Here is a 17,062-nt window from a genome sequence, read left to right on the forward strand (position 1 = left end):
TACTGTATCCCACACCAAGTACACAAAGGACCGCGCACCAGGACACCGCAACCATGGCGGACGTCGTACGTCATTTCCCTCCCCCAGGTTGCCCCTCTGTCCTCCCGCGGTGTTCCGCTGCGGCGGAGGAGCTCAGGTTATACAAGGGGTTTTCGGTGCAGCCGCGCTAACAAATTCACCTGTGCAGGACGAAACACCCGTCGAGCGCAAGCCCAGAAAGTCCGTAGCGTTTTCCGAAGGAACGACCATAGTCGACGGCGACGGGCAGATCACGATGAACGGCACAAACGGCGACAAAGAGTCTGCGCAGAGTCATGCGGCAGACTCCGACGACAAGGCCGTGGACGAAGTTACCGATATGTATGTTGTCTACCAGCTGCTGATACACTATGCTGGACTTGTGGCTGATGGTTGTGCAGGTTCAAGGATCTTGCAAAGAAGAAGAAGAAGTCTAAGAAGCCCAAGGAGGGCGAAGAGGAGGCTCCCGCCGCCGACGCAGAGTTCGACCCGTCAGCGCTGAAGAAGCTAAAAAAGAAGAAGAAGCCCAAGGCGGACGCTGAGGACTTCGAGGCGAAGCTTGCGGAGGCCGGTGCCGGCGAACAGGAGCAGGAGGCAGAGGCACCCGCGGAGCCAGCGGTACAAGAAGGGGATCCGGACAAGGGCACAGGCATCTGGCAACATGAAGAAACGACGCCGATCAGCTATCAGCTACTGCTCTCGCGGTTCTTCGGCCTACTACAATCGCATCATCCGGATCTGATGACGTCGGGAAGCAAGAGTTACAAGATTCCGCCGCCTCAGTGCCTACGAGAAGGCAACAAGAAGACAATTTGGGCAAACATGGCTGAGATGTAAGTTTAACCCTCGAGAATTCTTTGAGCAAGCGCTAACGAATGCAAAGCTCGAAGCGCATGAAGAGAAACGACGAGCACGTGACACAGTTTCTGTTCGCTGAACTGGGTACGAGCGGCAGTGTGGACGGCAGCAGGCGGCTAGTCATCAAGGGTAGATTCCAACAGAAGCAGATAGAGAAGTAAGTGCACTAAGACGTCGTTATAACGTCGAGTCGAGCTGACATCCGCGTAGCGTCCTGCGAAGATACATCGTGGAATACGTGACATGCAAGACGTACGTAATCCACATCTTTACATCCAGAGGACGAGCTGACATTGCGCGATAGATGTCGTTCTCCCGACACCGAGCTCAACAAGGGCGAGAATCGTCTCTACTTCATCACCTGCAACTCCTGTGGCTCGCGCCGCAGTGTCACGGCCATCAAGACCGGTTTCTCAGCCCAGGTCGGCAAGAGGAAGAGGCAGCAGGGTTAGATGGGTGGTGTGCTGCGCATGTTGCTTCGTTCGGTTTTTATTCTTCTCGTGAGATATTGAGTCAACGAGTCGCCGATGCGGCCGATGTTTGTGGGATCAGGGGTCTTTGCGACGCGGGCATCAGCACGGGCGGTTACGGGCAAAAGAATGGCATGCGTTATGGCAGGTGCGAGCATGTGGCACTCGTGTAGTGGACTCTTGGAATATGAAATGCTCCGTAAAGACCCATCAATCATAGCGACTTCTTGTACTCCGCAACATCTGCCTTCCGTGTATAGAGCTCAGTATGGATGATGTCTAGCCAACTACACATGTGCTGGAGTCTTCAACTCTTTCGCTACTCGCATCATTAAGACTGGAATCTGGTTTACATTGCGAGTGAATTGCTGGTGGTGTGATCACGTGCAATATGCCCTACACGCAGCCTGATCTTTCTCGGCGCTTGCACAGCCGCCAGAATCCGGGCCCGGTCTAGCGCTGTTAGCAGATCCAATCAACAGCGGGCCTCGCAATGTCATGGCGCTTCCGCGGGGCTGTTGACATGGATGTCAGCTTCGAACAGCGCGAGCGATTTATGAGTTTCGAGAGGCTACAAAGCTGTCCATCTGGCCCTTCAGAGCTTTTACTTTGCTTCTAGCACTCAAACAGATACGCCGGACTTGTACCTCTCAGAAACGCGGCCTTCGGACAACTCGTCAGTATCTTAGCTGCATCTTCTAAGCGCGCACCGCATCCTTGCTGCGGGGCAGTATACATACCTAGCTCGGGGGCTGAGCAGCGTGCCAGCACTGTGCGACCTTACGTTCATTCATAAATGCTGACGCGCTCAAACCTGTGTTTGTTGTCTACTCGAGCTCTCGATATCTCAACATCTTTGATTTGTCTATTTGGATAGCGGCGCGCCGCATATAGTGAGCGCAAGATGTCTGGCTATCCACCGCAGGGCAGTCCTGCACCGCAAGGCCATTACTACCCCCGTAAGCCTCATCGTACCTGCCCTCTACACTGAAGAGAGCTTACTCGAGTTCCAGCTCCTCCCGACGGCGGCGCATACTCACCTCACGGTACTTCTCATCCTCACCCACCCTGCAACCTCGTCCATCACTGAACATCCCTCTTCCTAGACCCTCTGCAGCAGCAACAGCAACACTTCGCGCCGCCCCCACAACAACAACAATACTATCCTCCTCCTCCAGCGTCCAGCCCGCCGGCTGGGTCAAACTACCCTCCCCAACCCCACCAACAGCAACAACAACAACAACAACAACAGCACTACCCTCCCCCGCCACAAGCCGGCCCACCTCCCGCCGACCACCGCAGTTCCTTCCACGGCCCTCCAACCCCCGGCCTCAGCGCCCCTCAGCACCAACAACAATACTCCCAGCCCCCACCCCCCGGCGGCGCAATCGGGCACCACCTCCCACCGCAGGGCTACCCCGGCGGCGGCCCGACGCCCTCGCCCGGCCCGCAAGCCCAGCGCCCGCCGCTGAACTCGAACATGTCGAGCCAGATGCCGGGCGGGGCGCCGGGCCAGATGCACTTCGTTGGTGCGTCGAGCACGCAGGACGACGTCGGGACGTTTAATGGCGGCAGCTACAGGGTTAGCCATAGGGACAGCAACACGATTTTGACGGTGCAGTTGGCGGTGGGGTGTCCGCTTGTTGCGAAGCCTGGTACGTCTTCTCCTCTTCTCCGGATTCCCGTGGTCTTGTAGGCGCGTTACTTGCTGCGGAGGCCGTGTAGACGGGTAACACGACAGTATGGGGGCTGACGAAAATTTCTGAACAGGCGCAATGATCGCAATGTCTCCAACCGTAACCCTCAAGGGCGCCGTCAAGTTCTCCATGAAGAAGCTCATCGCCGGCGGCGAAATGGCGACCTCGACGTACACAGGTCCCGGCGAGCTTCTGCTGGCTCCGGATGCGCTCGGCGACGTGACCAACATCCGGCTCAACGGCCAGGAGCAGTGGTCCGTCGGCAAGGACGCGTTCCTCGCGGCGACGCAGGGCGTGGTCAAGGAGTATAAGAGCCAAGGATTTGCGAAGGCGATGTTTTCGGGGGAGGGCCTGTTCGTATACAAGATGTCTGGGACGGGGATCCTGTGGATTACGAGCTTGGGGGCTATCATCAGGAAAGACGTGAGTGAGCACGGTGCTCCTTCTGTGTTGCTACCGGCGGGTCGACTCTCTGACAAGAGACGGAACTCAAAGCGCTCCGTTTGAGAGGTTACTGACACCTCTCCCACAGCTCCAAGACGGCGAGCGATACATCGTTGACAACAACCACCTCGTGGCCTGGAACTGCAAGTACGTCCTCGAGCGCGTCGCCAGCGGCGGCATCATCTCCGGCATCTCCTCGGGCGAAGGCCTCGTCTGCAAGTTCACCGGCCCAGGCACCGTGTTCATCCAGACCAGGAATCCTCTCGCGTTCTCACAATGGCTTGCTGCGCACTCGGTTGCACAGTGAGCAGAATTCGGGCCTAGCGTTGTGAGGATGATTGAGAAACATGGACCGCATGCTGATGGGCGCCGGAGGCGGCATACAGGACTTGGCCCTGTTGCGAGGAGGACGTAGGAGTCCGTTGGTGAGGTTGGAGTCTTTTGGCCCTCGGAGCCATTGCTTTGTTATGAAATGATCTAGCGAGTCTTGACGGCGTGTAAGTTGGTGATTTATCTATTCCGTGCGGCACGCGCCGCTTTAATCTTGTGTTCCTCTGTGATGATTGCTCGATCACTGTCTTGAATTGAGATCCCCGTACACTTGTCTTGATATTAACCATGTCCTGTTGTGAGTCCATCAAGTTCTGGGTTCGGCGTGTGAGCGATGCTAACAGTCCAGTTCCATTTACTTCCGATCCGGAGAATGGTTGGCGGAAAAATCCAGCGAGAAAGGAAAATCTAGGAATCTATGAAAAGCGTCGCTAAGGCGACTCATGAATCCGGCGTTGAATCGACCATGCGAAGAAGGGAGACCAGTGGCTTTTGATGTGAACGTGGCGAGTGTCGAGAACCTCAGTGATTTCGATACATGTAGGCCCTCGTCAACCTGGTGGTGGTAGAGGGTGGCCGATGCTGGAGTCCCGAATCACCCGATTGTAGCGCATCGGTGAGGCGTAGGGGCTGGTGAAGCCGGGACCCGCATGCCTCAGGTGCTCGTTCAAGGTGCTGGTATAGATGTGATTGGATCCCGTTGATTCTGTAGGGACATGGGGAGTATCGGCGGTCCCTGCGAAGATATCGTGGCTCAAGTCTTCGTCGAAGGTGCCGTGAGAGAAGAAATTTCCTTCGGCTGCGGCTGAGTAGGTCTGCTGGCTCCAGCTATTCGCTTGTGTTGTAGTGTCTTCGTGCTGAGCAGTCCATGAGTTTGTAGGCGATAGGGGGTTAAAAAGTTGATCAATCTGCCGTCCGGTAGATGCAGTGACTCCGGCGGGTGCCTCCTTTGTCGGCCCGCGCTTTGGCGTGCTGCAAGTGAGTGAGTGCAAGCTCGTGTGAGGTAAGGGCATGACCTACGTGATCATTTTAGACAACCTCTTGGGAGGAGCGCTTCTCTCTCGAATATGCTCGGCATCGCACTTAGATCTTGTTAGGAACCGCAACGAAATGAAGGAAGTGTATTGGGATCTACCTTCTTCTTCTGCTTTTTGCATCCGTCACATGCTCCTCCCTCTTTCTTGATCATTTGCATGTGCGCTTTCTCGTCCTTCTTCATGGGTCTTCTGGTGTGTACAACCCTTGCATTGCCACCAAAGTCGAGAGTATTCCGCTGAAGCCCTTCCGAGCCACTCGGAGTCATGGCTATAGGTGTCAGGTTGTATGACTGTGAGGACTCATAAGAGGGTGAGCCCGAGTGAGGATCAGCCTCGCTGAAGCTCGTCTGAATCGTCTCCCCGGTAGACACGGGTGCCCGTTTGTAGCCATAAGTAATGCACTCGATCCTCGCCCAGTCAGCAAGTGCATACTGGATCCGCCAGCTGTTATCGTCCAGTTCTGGGTAGGCTGCTTCGAGAGCCTTCCACAACGCATCAGACCCCATTGGGGGGTGAAAGGTTAACCCAGCAAACGGTGAGCCTTCTGAGGTTCTGTCGGCTACTCGATAAATAACAAACCCGACTTGCGAGTCGCTGGCCTGCGAGGCAAGGATGGTTGGTGGTGACTCCATGTGGAACTGCGGGCTGAGCCCAATATGCCGCCATGCATTCACAACGCAACGCCCATTGGCTTTAGAGACGATAAGGCGACAACTAGCGGCAGACAGATGGAGAGAAAAGAAGGCGAGTGAGACACTCAAAGGGATCTGAACGGCACACGATGGAGCAAAAAAGTTCACGGTACCGTAGTTGGTCGCAAGTCCATTGTAGCGAGATGGCGAGAAACAAAAAACTCCGAGCCTCTGCTGCAAGCGGCGGTCCTTTTGTTATGGCTAACTAGACAGGCGGTCTTGGTAAAAGCAGTGATGAAGCTGCGTGGCAGAGTGGCCGGCGGTATGACACCGCGGGCAGTGCGGTGTCCCAAAACAGATACCGGTCGAGATACCGCTCTCACCGGTAATTGATCGCCTCACCCAAACGCTAATACGCCTGTAGGGCGATATCTTATGCAATCATCATTGGCTACTGTAATCACCGCAGATCCAAGAAAAAGTCGCCGCTGACGGCTGCATTGTGGCGCTTGATTCGGCGTCCCGTGCGAGCTTGGGAGCTCTCATTGGTGTTGCGGACAGTACCATGTCAATGGCTGATGGAACGGCACAGCTGCCTTGCACTTTGGGTTTAAAAGGAGGGCAGCGGTTCCTAGATGCTTTTTGCTCACCTTCTTCCTCCTGGTTCCTGCTCCGAAACGTTATGGCAAAGAGCCTCCCGGATATTGGTTCCAAACAGTTTAAGATATATCGCGTTCCCAGCAACGCTGACGATTACGACCCTTGCGCCGGTGTAGAATTTGCTCCAACACGAGGTTCTGATGAGCTATTTGAGGCCCTTAAGACAGTTTATACTCATGGAAAAACGCATCGATCGAGAATCAGAGAAGCGGTGATCGAGTTTCTATGGGAAGAGTACATATCCGAGGATCCATGTGCTGCCGCTCAAACGCTTTGTCGTTTGTCCGAACTGAACCAAATCTTGGCTCCGCGGGAGGAGGTGCAGCACCCGATTCAAAATGTAGACTCCCAGAAGCGGTCTGCTTCACTCGGCTCATCCAATTGGCTCCGGGACTACACAAGCGATGTGGCCTCTGATGATGTCCGAATTAATCGTCGATTTCTTGGTGAAAAGGAGATCCCCCTTCGGTCCATCGGAGGAGAATCAATGGTCCATCGGGCAAGGACGCACATAGCTACGCTCGCTCCGGAACTGAGCGTGGATGTTGAAGAACATATACCGGGCAAGATGATGAACGTTTTTTGCATTTCCGAAGTCCCTTCTGCGAGGAAGTATGCCCGACGACGTGGGATGACCGAAACCGAGAAAAAGGAGTACTCCCGGCTACGGAGGGTCGGTGCATGCTCTACGTGTAAGCAGCACAAGCGCAAGGTTCGTTTTCCTCTCCTGTCGTAGTGGTCTTCTCCAAGAGCTCAGCTGCAATCCACAATGCCCTAAAGGAGAGCTAGTCTAGTCGCCACGAATCCCCACGTAGTTGCGGCATCGATTTGTCTTATTGATTTCTTGTCCGTACGTGTTTTTTATTTGACGGCTGAGTACGCTGACTTCCGATTAGTGCGCTCCTGCACATACGCAGCACGAATACGAAGCTTCAACATATGAGGAACTAAACACGTCATCCAAACCAAGGTAGGTTTTCTCCGATTTGTGTTACTTAATGCTGACTCTTCTCCACTAGTCCTACTTTACCCGGATGCCAATTAAGTAACTCCGGAAAGCCATCAGAAGGGGCCTTGATCCACGACCATAAGCCAAATCCAGCAGCTGACTCGTCAACGGAATTACTTGATGACGATATTAATGAGCGAGGGGTCAACGTCGACTCGTGTCCACCGCGGAAGAGGTCGATTAATGATAGCGGAAGCGCCAGGGTTAGACGAAGAACGAGCGTTGTTGATCCAGAGAGGCGAGAGGCGGATCCAGCTATTGTGGAAGATCCTGCGCCTGGCTCTATCGAAATACGGAGGGCGTCCTTACCTAACACTTGTCAACAGGGGACGCTCGGTTCGATGGCCCAAGCCGCTCTGGAAGAGTGATCGTAACGAGCTGTGGCTAAGCGGCCCGCAGGAGTACGTTTCAAACTAGAATGAGTGACACTGCAGGTGAAACCACACCGAGCTTACATCGTCTTGACAAGACTGATCAGACTTCGTGCAGTTTCCGAAAGTGGTTCCATCCGTTTCCAGATTTGAACCTTGGAGTAAGCATACTCTCACCGAGTGGTATATATTATAACAAGGCCCGAAGACTGGTCTTGGTAGTGGAAAGTTTAGCTTTATATAAGGATCTGTAAATGCTACCGGGAAAGCTGTAGTGATCGGACTGCTTATCTAAGTGACTCTGAGCACGATGTCACCAAGCATTATTAGCAAGTTCCTGTCCATGAACAAGTAATAGCAATTAGGGGGTGTTTGATGATACCTAGAGCGAAAGAAGAGTCGCAGAGTTGTGGTGCGGTCAATTTCACGTGATATCGGACTGGCCTCGTGCTGCAAAACAACGCGCACGCGTTGACGTCACATCAGCTCTGACCTTCTCCACATTAAGACACTTTGCGCCTCACCAAATGCCCATATCACCACTGATGTCTAACACTGAATGAGAAAAATCCGTCGCATTGTCTATTCAATCAAGTGTATAATATAAGCGCAACGACACTACATACTAGCGACCTATATAACCCAATTGACAACCATGGCGGGAGCTTCAGACGTACATACCCATGACAACAAGGAGAACACTGATACCACCAAGGGCCTCAATAACGCCGCTAACCAGCACACAAATGGCGGCGGCGAATCCAACAAAAACACTGCCGCCAAATCTGCCTCGTCTCTCAACCCATCAACGAAGCGCAAATTCACCGATGCGGCGCCTATCCCCGACGACCCTGACAGTGACTCCGACGACCTAATCGGCGTCCCCATCGACCAAAACCCCGACCAAATCCGGCGCAAGATCCGGACCTTCATCGAAGCAGGCGGGATGAAAGTCGGAGAATTCTGCGACACGATCGGCGTATCCAACAACTCCTACAACAGCTTCCTGAAGCAGAGCGGGCGCACCAAGGGGCTCAACAGCGCGACCTTCGAGAATGCATGGGCGTTCTTCAAGAAGCGGGAGTTGAAAGGTATCAAGATGCCCAGCAAGAAGAAACAGAAGACGGAGGCTGCGGCCAGCGCTGCTAAAGACGGCAAAGTCGGCAAAGACGGCAAAGTCGGCAAAGACGACGGCGTGGTCGATATCAGCGGCATCGAGCTGCCGGGCGAGAAGGAGGATGCCGTCGAGGTGTACGATACCTGCGACACGATCCGCAAGAAGATCGACGCGCATCTCCGCAAGCCGGGCGTCACGCAAGCGCAGTTTTGTAGAGATTTGCTCGCGCAATATCACGGCCCTAAGAAGCCGGCGCATATCACCGGCTCCCAGCTCGCCAACTTTCGCGGTAAAAAGGGGCCAAGTGCGGGAAATAGCACCTCCGTCTTCTACGCCGCCTACGTGTTCTTCGAGAAGATGCGGATAAAAGAAGGCAAGAAGAAGACGAAGGAGAGAGAGGAGATGGAGGCGATTTGGGGACCCAAGGGTGGTTTTGAGATTGAGAAAAATATGAGTAACGCTAGGTATACAATCCCTGTTGGAACAAAAATTTATACGGACAAGCATGGCGTTGTGCGCTTCTAGCTGACTCGTTGGAGGTATTTCTGCGGACCTGGCGAGCATATTACGGAAAACAAGTATGGGGTGGTCGATGTCATTCACCGATAGGTAAATCCGTTAATGAGGCGTTTGGCTGAGGTGTGAAGTCGAGACGCTGTTAGCCTTGGCTTCAGAGAAAGACGCGTGTTGGAGTATTTCTGGTGTTTGGATGTGGACCTTGGCACGATCTGACGGCGTCCGCGAATTTCGACTTGTATTATTTCTGTGTGTATTGTAGCGATATACGTACATCTCAGTTATTGAAGATCTGTGTATTGTACTTACACTGTTGTACACAAGTATCTCAATCCACATGGAATCTCATACAATGTTGGTCCTGATTATGCCAAACCTGGTTATCTCCGGCCCCTGGACTGGCGCTGCTGTTCTCTCCCCTTTCCTCTTTGCTGCTGCGCTTCGACCACCACCGGCTCGGCCGCTGCAGCCAAAGCCTCATTCTCAATCGCCTGCTGAATCCGTTCCGCCCCTGTAATCAGGGTTCCCTGCTGTGTCCTTTGCTGATCAAGCAGCAACCGCTGCTGTCTCTTCTCCTCCAACTGCTTCTGCCTCTCCGGCGTCATAAGCCAGGCCTGGGGGAAAGCAAAGTTCGGCTTCCGCTTGTGGTGTCTAAAATCAAACGGCACGTCCTCAAAAGTGTCTGTGGGATCTCGGGCTTCGGTGAGGAGCTTGTTGACCAGGTCGCCAAGGTAGCGCTTGTTTTGCGCCTGTGTCTCGAAGGACTCGCAGGACATCTTGACGACTCTGCTCGAGGGGTTGTAGCGTGCGCCGCAGAGCTTGATCAGTTTGCCGCGTTGTTGGTAGCTTAGCTCTGGCATGTCGAATGGGGAGAATTCGACAACAACCTTGCGGGCTGCGGGATGTTGTTCGCCCATGTAAGATGTGTAACGGAAGCGGAGGGGTTGATTCTCTGAGGGCGGTTCGAAGGGGACAGACAGCTCTACAGTCAGTCCGTCAGTCGGCCGGCTTCCAAGTTCAATTTGGAGACATGAGCCTTACTGCTCAGCAGCGGCAACTCCCAAGCCGCCAACCGCGCGTACTCCCTAAACTCCCGATGCTGCTCCAACTCCCCATGCGCGATGCTCGATATGTCATCCCCCTGAAACTCTTCATCCTCGCCCATCTCAGGCTCGCCCAATGCCCAGAAGCCCTGCGACTTCCTCTCTTCCCTCTCCTCGAGGTTGGGAGGGAACTGCCGCTCAACCTCGTCCGCTATGTCATCGATCTCGTCCGAGAAGGCTTGCTGAACATCCTGCCTCGCCATATGCTCTCCAAGGGACTGACCGACTGTCCGCATCAGTGCACGCTCCTCGGGCGGTAGGGATTGGTAGAAGGCGCGGTCTTCGGAGTTGAGAGTCTTTGCGAAGTCGTCGAGCTGCTCGCAGCGGGCTGGTGTACTCGAGAACGGCCGCTGCCATGCTGGCAATGTCTGGGGCCTCTGTCGAGCCGGTATGCGGCAGACGCATTGCCGGGCTTGGAAGCCCAGCCGCTTCACTGCTGTGGCCATGTGTGATGCTGGACAACAGCAGACATGTTGAGATTCGAGAAGTTCGAGATGCTTGGCATTAAGAGTCGGGGAATCTCCGGTCAATCCCCAGGTAAGTAACGACCACATATTCATGTCTCTACGAGTATAGCTGGATCTTACATCTTCCTAGATGCCGCCTTGATCATGGCCGAGATCGGCCAACGGCCAAAGAAGCTGTGTTTCGTCACAATTGGTGCGACGGCGTCGTTTGATTCCCTAATCTCAGCATGCTTGGAGCCCCGGTTCCTCGAGGCGCTCGCCGGTGCGGGCTATACGCATCTGGTCATTCAGTATGGCAAGGAGGGGAAGAGCTTGTATGACAGAGCTGTCTCTGAATCTTTACGGACAAAAGAGCTAGAGATTTCTGTCACCGGTTTTGACTTCAACCGCGATGGACTTGGGCAGGAGATGAGAGCTGCCAAGGGCGAGGCTCGAGGCGTCGAAGGCGTCGTAATAAGTCATGCCGGTAAGCTCTGCTGGGCAGGATGCGCGTACATCTGAACATTGTTTTTGAGGCCTGAGAAGCTTATGAGACGATCAGGTTCCGGGTCTATACTGGACGCGCTCCGTATTGACGTGCCGCTTATTGTGGTGCCCAACCCAAGCCTTCTAGATAACCATCAAGTTGAGTTAGCTGAGGCTCTCGAAGAGCAAGGCTACGTTGTTCATGGCAGGCTAGAGTACGTTTGGCCAATATTTCTGTTCGCATTGTCTCCTGTCCGGATGCTGATCAGCCAAATCAGGGACCTCTCCGTTGCAATTGCACAGTCAGAAGAATTGCGAAAGCGTCACAAACAGTGGCCGCCAGTCAACAGCGGACAGCACCGGCGCGCGAGGGGCCTGGCAGGAGTTATGGACGAAGAGATGGGCTTCTTGGACTAGAGGTTGGCTGGAGTATCATGTTTTGGATAGCGGCGTATGTACAGAGTCGGTACCATGAGATGAGCGGAACGTAACCGCAACTCATTTCTGTTTGAATGTCTGCTTGAATTGTCTCTGTCTTCTTTTTCAGCTACAATGATCCAGACTTGTTCTACCATCCTCGACCCTGTGGATGTTGCGTCAAGCTCACCTTCCACTGGTACCTCCAAGTCATAAACAATGAGAAGGAGTTCTTTCCTAATAGGCTCGCAGTGAGATCAAGTCGTTCGTACCAATTAAGCAAAAGGGAGTGATAATACAATTAGCAAAACCTTACAGCCGCGACCCTCCATGAGAAACAAGGAACGTCCGTGAGAAAAGTGTCTTCTGTGTCTTCTGCACACCAAAGCCTTTCACCAGGCGAACTGAACGACATGTGAATCTCGTCGGCCCACCCTGCCGGAAATTGATCCACGTGCGCCGTCATTTCTCCCACCGGCGGGGCCAGCCGCCTATCCAACCACTCTATATTAAATGGTACTATATTAATCATTAAGTTCAATGTTATCTCCGCCCCGCAGGTAACGGCGATGGGTTGGCGTTGGTTTGCTTTACGGTGTCGGTCTGCTTCACATTATCTCCTTTCAAAGTCCTTAGTTCAATTCTCAGTCACCAACATTCTAGGGTTGATTCCTTTCTGCGAACTAACATCTAGGCCCGGAAAAAAATCCCCAATAACGCGGGGGTTTTCTCAGAAATGAGTTTTTGCTGTTTTGTTCTCCTCTATCACTTTATCGCATACCTTGTTTTCGCTGAAGCGGTAGGCGAAGTGCTATCACAGTGAACGAGCATGCGTTTCACTTTTGCCGGCCCCGCTTTTTGGAATTCGTTCTTGTATGCCAGGCTGTTTCCTAGTCTAAACACGAACCATCTCCATAGCCATGTCTCGTCGTCTTCCCTCTGGATCCAACCTTCTGCAGAGGCTCGGAACGCAGTTGGTCACCGCGGACCACATCAGACTACTCAACGCCCGTATCTCAGGTCCCGCCACGAGCCGCGTGTGTGACCCAGCCTTGTTGGAAGCCATCGTGAACCGTCTTGTCGACCAAGTGCGTTCTGGGAAAGAGAAGGATCTGAATCGGGTAGCAGGGACTTTGGGATACGAGCTCGCCAAAGCTCGCGTCTTCGCAACGGGCAACAAACGCACCGCAGTCCTCGCATCGGGTCTCTTCCGGCTTCAGAATGGAATGAAATTGCGGCAAATCGCATCTCAAGACGTGGGCAATGATGCCATGGCGCAGATCCACCGTGGCGTTGCCAGTGGCACTGTTGACGAGGCAGAGTTTACGGAGGTATGCCGACAGGTGTGGAAATCCACTGCGAACGTGGATGAAGGGAGAAGTACGGGTGATAGGATCGCCGGTCACGCTATCAAATTCGGCGAGACACTAACGGACTCTGTCGCTGCCTCCAACAAAAACAGTCGCTGTCATACGAGAATGGCTATTCTAAGATCTCGGTGGAATGAACAAGCGCCAGACAAACTAACACGTTGCGTGGTAGACGGCAGTCCTTTCAATTCGATAGTCGTCGACGAAAGTGTCGGTCGTCTCCTGACACGCATAGTAACAGGCGACACTGCCATCGCCGGTGTCTCCGGAACAGGTCTCTCTTCCACACGTCGGCGTGAGGTGCTTGTCCAGTTAGTCTTTCCGCAAAAGGGCAACGCTTCGGATAGCCTTCACCTTAGCGGAGATCTACCACGAAGGATGCTGGTCAGCGATGCGGCGCTTGACCACTCTGTGGTTAGCCCACATAACTTCCTCGGGAGTAAGTACTTTGCTTGATTTGTCTGGACTGACGGCTGATCAGAACGTAGTAAGAATGTGGCTCAATGTTTCGTAGATGGCTCGGACATTTGAAAAGGCTCTTCATGACCTGAGGAAGTGAAGCTCCGCCTTGACTTTAGGTCGCCGGTACAAGAGCTATGCTCCCTTGAACTGAGAGGCTGAGATGTCTTGTCTCGGGGATGATGCAAATAGATACATAGTGCACGTGTTGGCAGTGACATGTTCACAACGAATGCGGATTGGGCTTACCCGCAATCGTAGCGTAAGATATATCATGTAACTTGCTGCCTCGCAAAACATACTGCCATGAGCAGATCTCGGCTCCTCTTATACACTCCCGTCAACCTTGAGATTTTGGCAGGCTAAACAGCTGTAAAGATACCTCATTGAGACAACACTAACGTTACATGCTCGTATTCAGCCAATTAGCGCTCTTGCAGCTGCCGTACCTCGGCTCGCGGAGAGCGAGATCATGGAACAACAACGCCGACACGGCCGTACGATGTTGACACAACTAACTCTGCCTGCCTCTTTTCTGAAAAGACTTTTTAGTGTTCTTAAAATACTTCTTGTTGTTGATACAGTAAGCGAGGCTGTCGGTGTACTTGGGTTCAATCAATACTGTCGACACGAAGATGGCGCCCTCGAACTACTCATACAAATACTTTAATGTTACTTTTCCGCAAGAACACGTCGCCCATGTCGAGATCAACCGGCCTGAGAAGCTGAACGCTTTCGTCGAGGAGTATGGCCTGCCTTTCAGAGCTATCTTTCCCCATCCCATATATATCTCTTAGTCATCGTTGTTGGCATCTCCAGTATACTTCCGTCACAATATCCAGATTCTCTTTATCTAGTCTACATTCCCTACACCCAATCTCAAATCCAGCTTCGTCACCAGACCTGATCATTGATCCTCCAGAATGTGGCTCAACCTTGGCCAAATCTTCAACAAACTCTCCCACGATCCGGATGTTCGCTGTGTAGTGTTGAGCGGCGCTGGTGATCGCGCCTTTACGGCTGGCCTAGATGTGCAGGTACGCTCTTGCAGGGTCATCCATTGCCCAGGTCGACGGAGCCAGGCTTGCTGATACTGTCGAGCATAGGCGGCATCACAAGGCTCCATCTTGGGAGCATCAGGGACGAAACTCGACGTAGCGCGGGTAAGTCCCCGGCTTTCATAAGCGAATCCGGCCTTTAAGGGGATAGATCGTTGATGCTCGGTGGTATAATAGACGGCGACGGGCATCCGACGCCACATCTTCGAGTTCCAGTCCTGCATAACTGCCATCGAAAAATGCGAGAAGCGTACGTATATATCCCTTTTTCTCTTTTAAGAACCGTAACACCAGCTTTCTCGCATCCTCCACTGACCTACTGTTTCCAAACCTCCTATGCTCCGTCTCCCCAGACGGTTGATACACCCGCGAAATCAGCCCTGCTGACCCAACTCCAGCCGTCATATCCATCCTCCACGGCTACACTTACGGCCTCGGCCTCGACATCGCCAGTTCGACCGACATCCGCCTCTCGACCACCATGACCCTCTTCTCCGTGAAAGAAGTCGACATCGGGCTCGCCGCGGACATCGGCACTCTCTCCCGGCTCCCCAAATGCGTCGGCAACCAATCCTGGGTGAAGGACATCTGCCTCACCGCGCGGCAGTTCAGCAGCGAGGAGGCGCTGCGCTTTGGGCTCGTGAGCGGCGTGTTTGGGGACAAGGCGGAGGCGCTGAGGGAGGGGTTTAGGATCGCGGGGGTGGTGGCGGGGAAGAGTCCCGTTGCGGTGCAGGGGACGAAGAGCATTGTGAATTACTCGAGGGATCATAGTGTGGAAGAGGGTGAGTTCATCCGCAGAGGGAGGCGTGGGGAAGAGAGTGAGGCGGGCGGCTAATGTGGTGCAGGGCTAAACTACACGGCCATTTGGAACGCCGCGATGGTGCAGACGGAGGACGTGAAGGCTGCTATGTTGGCTGGGCTGCAGAAGGATAAGAAGAAGCCGACGTTTTCCAAGTTGTGAGCGGGCACGTGTAAGACGGGTTTGGCGGTTGAAGATGACTATGTCCCGTGCATTTGGAGCATGTTTCCACGGCCATGTGAGGCCGGACAGTGTTTGGCATTCGCATGAAGATCTTTATTCGCTAACTGCGCCATTGCATACACACGCTGAGATTGGCAGAAGACTCGGTACGACGCTTGCCGCCGTAGCTCCCCCAGTGGTCCATGACACATAGCAAATCCCCCCTTCAATCCGCAGCACCTAGAAAGCCTAATTCCTCGACATGACACCCCAGGCGCGGATCTTGTTGTCGGTGTAGCCAGCAAAGAGAGTCTGCCCATCAGCGCTCCAAGCCAAGCTGACACACTCCGGATCCCTGCTCTTCTTGCCCACATCCATGAAGTCCACAGTGAGCGAATCAACTCTGCTCTTCTTCTCGAGGTCGAAGATGATGATTGCGCTGGCGGTGGCGGCGCACAGCCAGTAGCGGTTGGGAGAAAAGACGAGGGCGTGGATCTCGTCGCCGGCGGTGAGGGAGTAGAGGTGCTTCGACTCGTTCAGGTCCCAGAGCATGGTGGTGCCATCCTTGCCGCCGGACGCGCAGAGGGAGCCGTCGGGGGAGATGGTGACGGTGTTTATGTAGCCGGTGTGGCCGATGTGGTCGGTCTGGATGCGGCAGGAGGCGAGTTCCCATACCTAGAAAGTCGCCGTCAGTTTCCAGAACGCTACAGCTTTCGTATATAGTGTATTGTGCGGTGGCTCTTATCAGTGCGCCGGTGTATAGTTTTCTCATAACCCGAGGGTTCTGAAGTAGCAAATACTTTAAAATTGCATAACATCATATGAAGAGCATCGAAAGCCTGAAGGAGTGCAGAAACCCACCTTGACCATCTTGTCCCAGCCAGCGCTGACAATGACCGGGTTCTGGGGGTTCGGGCTGAACCGCACGCATGACACCCACTCAGTGTGTCCCTTGTCGGTGATTGTGAACTTGCAGTCACCGAGAGTGTTCCACAGCTTGATCGTCCTGTCGCGCGAACCAGAGACGATCTGGCGGTTGTCGGCGGAGAAGGAAACGGAGAGGACGTCGTTGGTGTGGCCGACGAATCGGCGGGTGGTCACACCGGTCGAAAGCTCCCAGAGACGGAGGGTCTTGTCCCAGGAGGAGGAAAGGGCGTATGCGCCATCGGAGGAGATGACCTGAGTGTGGCTGTCAGTACTAGCCTTCTCCTCTACCGTCCTTCGAGGGTGCTCGTTCAACGTACGCAGTCGGAAACAATGTGGGAGTGGCCGTGCAGGCTGCGCTTGGGATAGCCGTAAGAGCTCTCGTCGCGGGTCAGGTTCCAGATGATCAGTGACTTGTCACGGCTGCCGGAGAGGAGCATGTTCGGGCTGGTCTGCGGTTAGCATCGAGTCGGCAACGCTGTCTCCCTTTTGCTACGTACTTCTCCAGCGACGTTGCCAGGGAGGTGACCCATCCTGAATGGCCTTCTAGGGTGCCTCGGAGGATTAGTGTTTCAGACATGATTGCGCGCTGTTGTCGAGAGGAGAATTCGCAAAATTGTTGCTTGATGTTCCAAAAACTACGTGATGCTCAGCGTGTGTGCGGGGCTAAGCCTAATCG

At 53.9% G+C, this 17,062-nt stretch overlaps 8 protein-coding genes across 8 annotated transcripts; 5 read left to right on the top strand and 3 right to left on the bottom strand.

Annotated features, from left to right (window-relative positions):
* Positions 1–53: 53 nt before the first annotated feature.
* Positions 54–1,328, top strand: W97_07780 (uncharacterized protein; the record flags this gene model as incomplete). Its single annotated transcript, XM_007785649.1, has 6 exons — positions 54–65; positions 188–360; positions 420–851; positions 902–1,033; positions 1,087–1,128; positions 1,181–1,328. 6 exons carry the CDS (start codon positions 54–56, stop codon positions 1,326–1,328), a joined length of 939 nt encoding a protein of 312 aa, XP_007783839.1.
* Positions 1,329–2,826: 1,498 nt separating this feature from the next.
* On the top strand, positions 2,827–3,794 carry W97_07781 (uncharacterized protein; the record flags this gene model as incomplete). Its single annotated transcript, XM_007785650.1, has 3 exons — positions 2,827–3,001; positions 3,117–3,466; positions 3,576–3,794. 3 exons carry the CDS (start codon positions 2,827–2,829, stop codon positions 3,792–3,794), a joined length of 744 nt encoding a protein of 247 aa, XP_007783840.1.
* A 574-nt stretch (positions 3,795–4,368) lies between these two features.
* Positions 4,369–5,486, bottom strand: W97_07782 (uncharacterized protein; the record flags this gene model as incomplete). Its single annotated transcript, XM_007785651.1, has 3 exons — positions 4,369–4,789; positions 4,838–4,899; positions 4,953–5,486. 3 exons carry the CDS (start codon positions 5,484–5,486, stop codon positions 4,369–4,371), a joined length of 1,017 nt encoding a protein of 338 aa, XP_007783841.1.
* A 2,695-nt stretch (positions 5,487–8,181) lies between these two features.
* W97_07783 (uncharacterized protein) lies at positions 8,182–9,168 on the top strand (the record flags this gene model as incomplete). The annotated part of the gene is made up of 1 exon (XM_007785652.1): positions 8,182–9,168. The coding sequence occupies one exon, from the start codon at positions 8,182–8,184 to the stop codon at positions 9,166–9,168; it is 987 nt and encodes a 328-aa protein (XP_007783842.1).
* Positions 9,169–9,539: 371 nt separating this feature from the next.
* On the bottom strand, positions 9,540–10,708 carry W97_07784 (uncharacterized protein; the record flags this gene model as incomplete). The annotated part of the gene is made up of 2 exons (XM_007785653.1): positions 9,540–10,141; positions 10,201–10,708. The coding sequence occupies 2 exons, from the start codon at positions 10,706–10,708 to the stop codon at positions 9,540–9,542; spliced, it is 1,110 nt and encodes a 369-aa protein (XP_007783843.1).
* Positions 10,709–10,873: 165 nt separating this feature from the next.
* On the top strand, positions 10,874–11,611 carry W97_07785 (uncharacterized protein; the record flags this gene model as incomplete). The annotated part of the gene is made up of 3 exons (XM_007785654.1): positions 10,874–11,195; positions 11,271–11,409; positions 11,473–11,611. The coding sequence occupies 3 exons, from the start codon at positions 10,874–10,876 to the stop codon at positions 11,609–11,611; spliced, it is 600 nt and encodes a 199-aa protein (XP_007783844.1).
* Positions 11,612–14,075: 2,464 nt separating this feature from the next.
* On the top strand, positions 14,076–15,459 carry W97_07786 (uncharacterized protein; the record flags this gene model as incomplete). The annotated part of the gene is made up of 6 exons (XM_007785655.1): positions 14,076–14,185; positions 14,363–14,477; positions 14,547–14,603; positions 14,676–14,748; positions 14,897–15,280; positions 15,344–15,459. 6 exons carry the CDS (start codon positions 14,076–14,078, stop codon positions 15,457–15,459), a joined length of 855 nt encoding a protein of 284 aa, XP_007783845.1.
* Positions 15,460–15,708: 249 nt separating this feature from the next.
* W97_07787 (guanine nucleotide-binding protein subunit beta-like protein) lies at positions 15,709–16,963 on the bottom strand (the record flags this gene model as incomplete). Its single annotated transcript, XM_007785656.1, has 4 exons — positions 15,709–16,134; positions 16,321–16,638; positions 16,704–16,830; positions 16,884–16,963. 4 exons carry the CDS (start codon positions 16,961–16,963, stop codon positions 15,709–15,711), a joined length of 951 nt encoding a protein of 316 aa, XP_007783846.1.
* Positions 16,964–17,062: the final 99 nt, after the last annotated feature.

Source organism: Coniosporium apollinis (genome assembly GCF_000281105.1).
Source record: "Coniosporium apollinis CBS 100218 chromosome Unknown supercont1.45, whole genome shotgun sequence".
Lineage (NCBI taxonomy): Eukaryota > Fungi > Ascomycota > Dothideomycetes > Coniosporium > Coniosporium apollinis.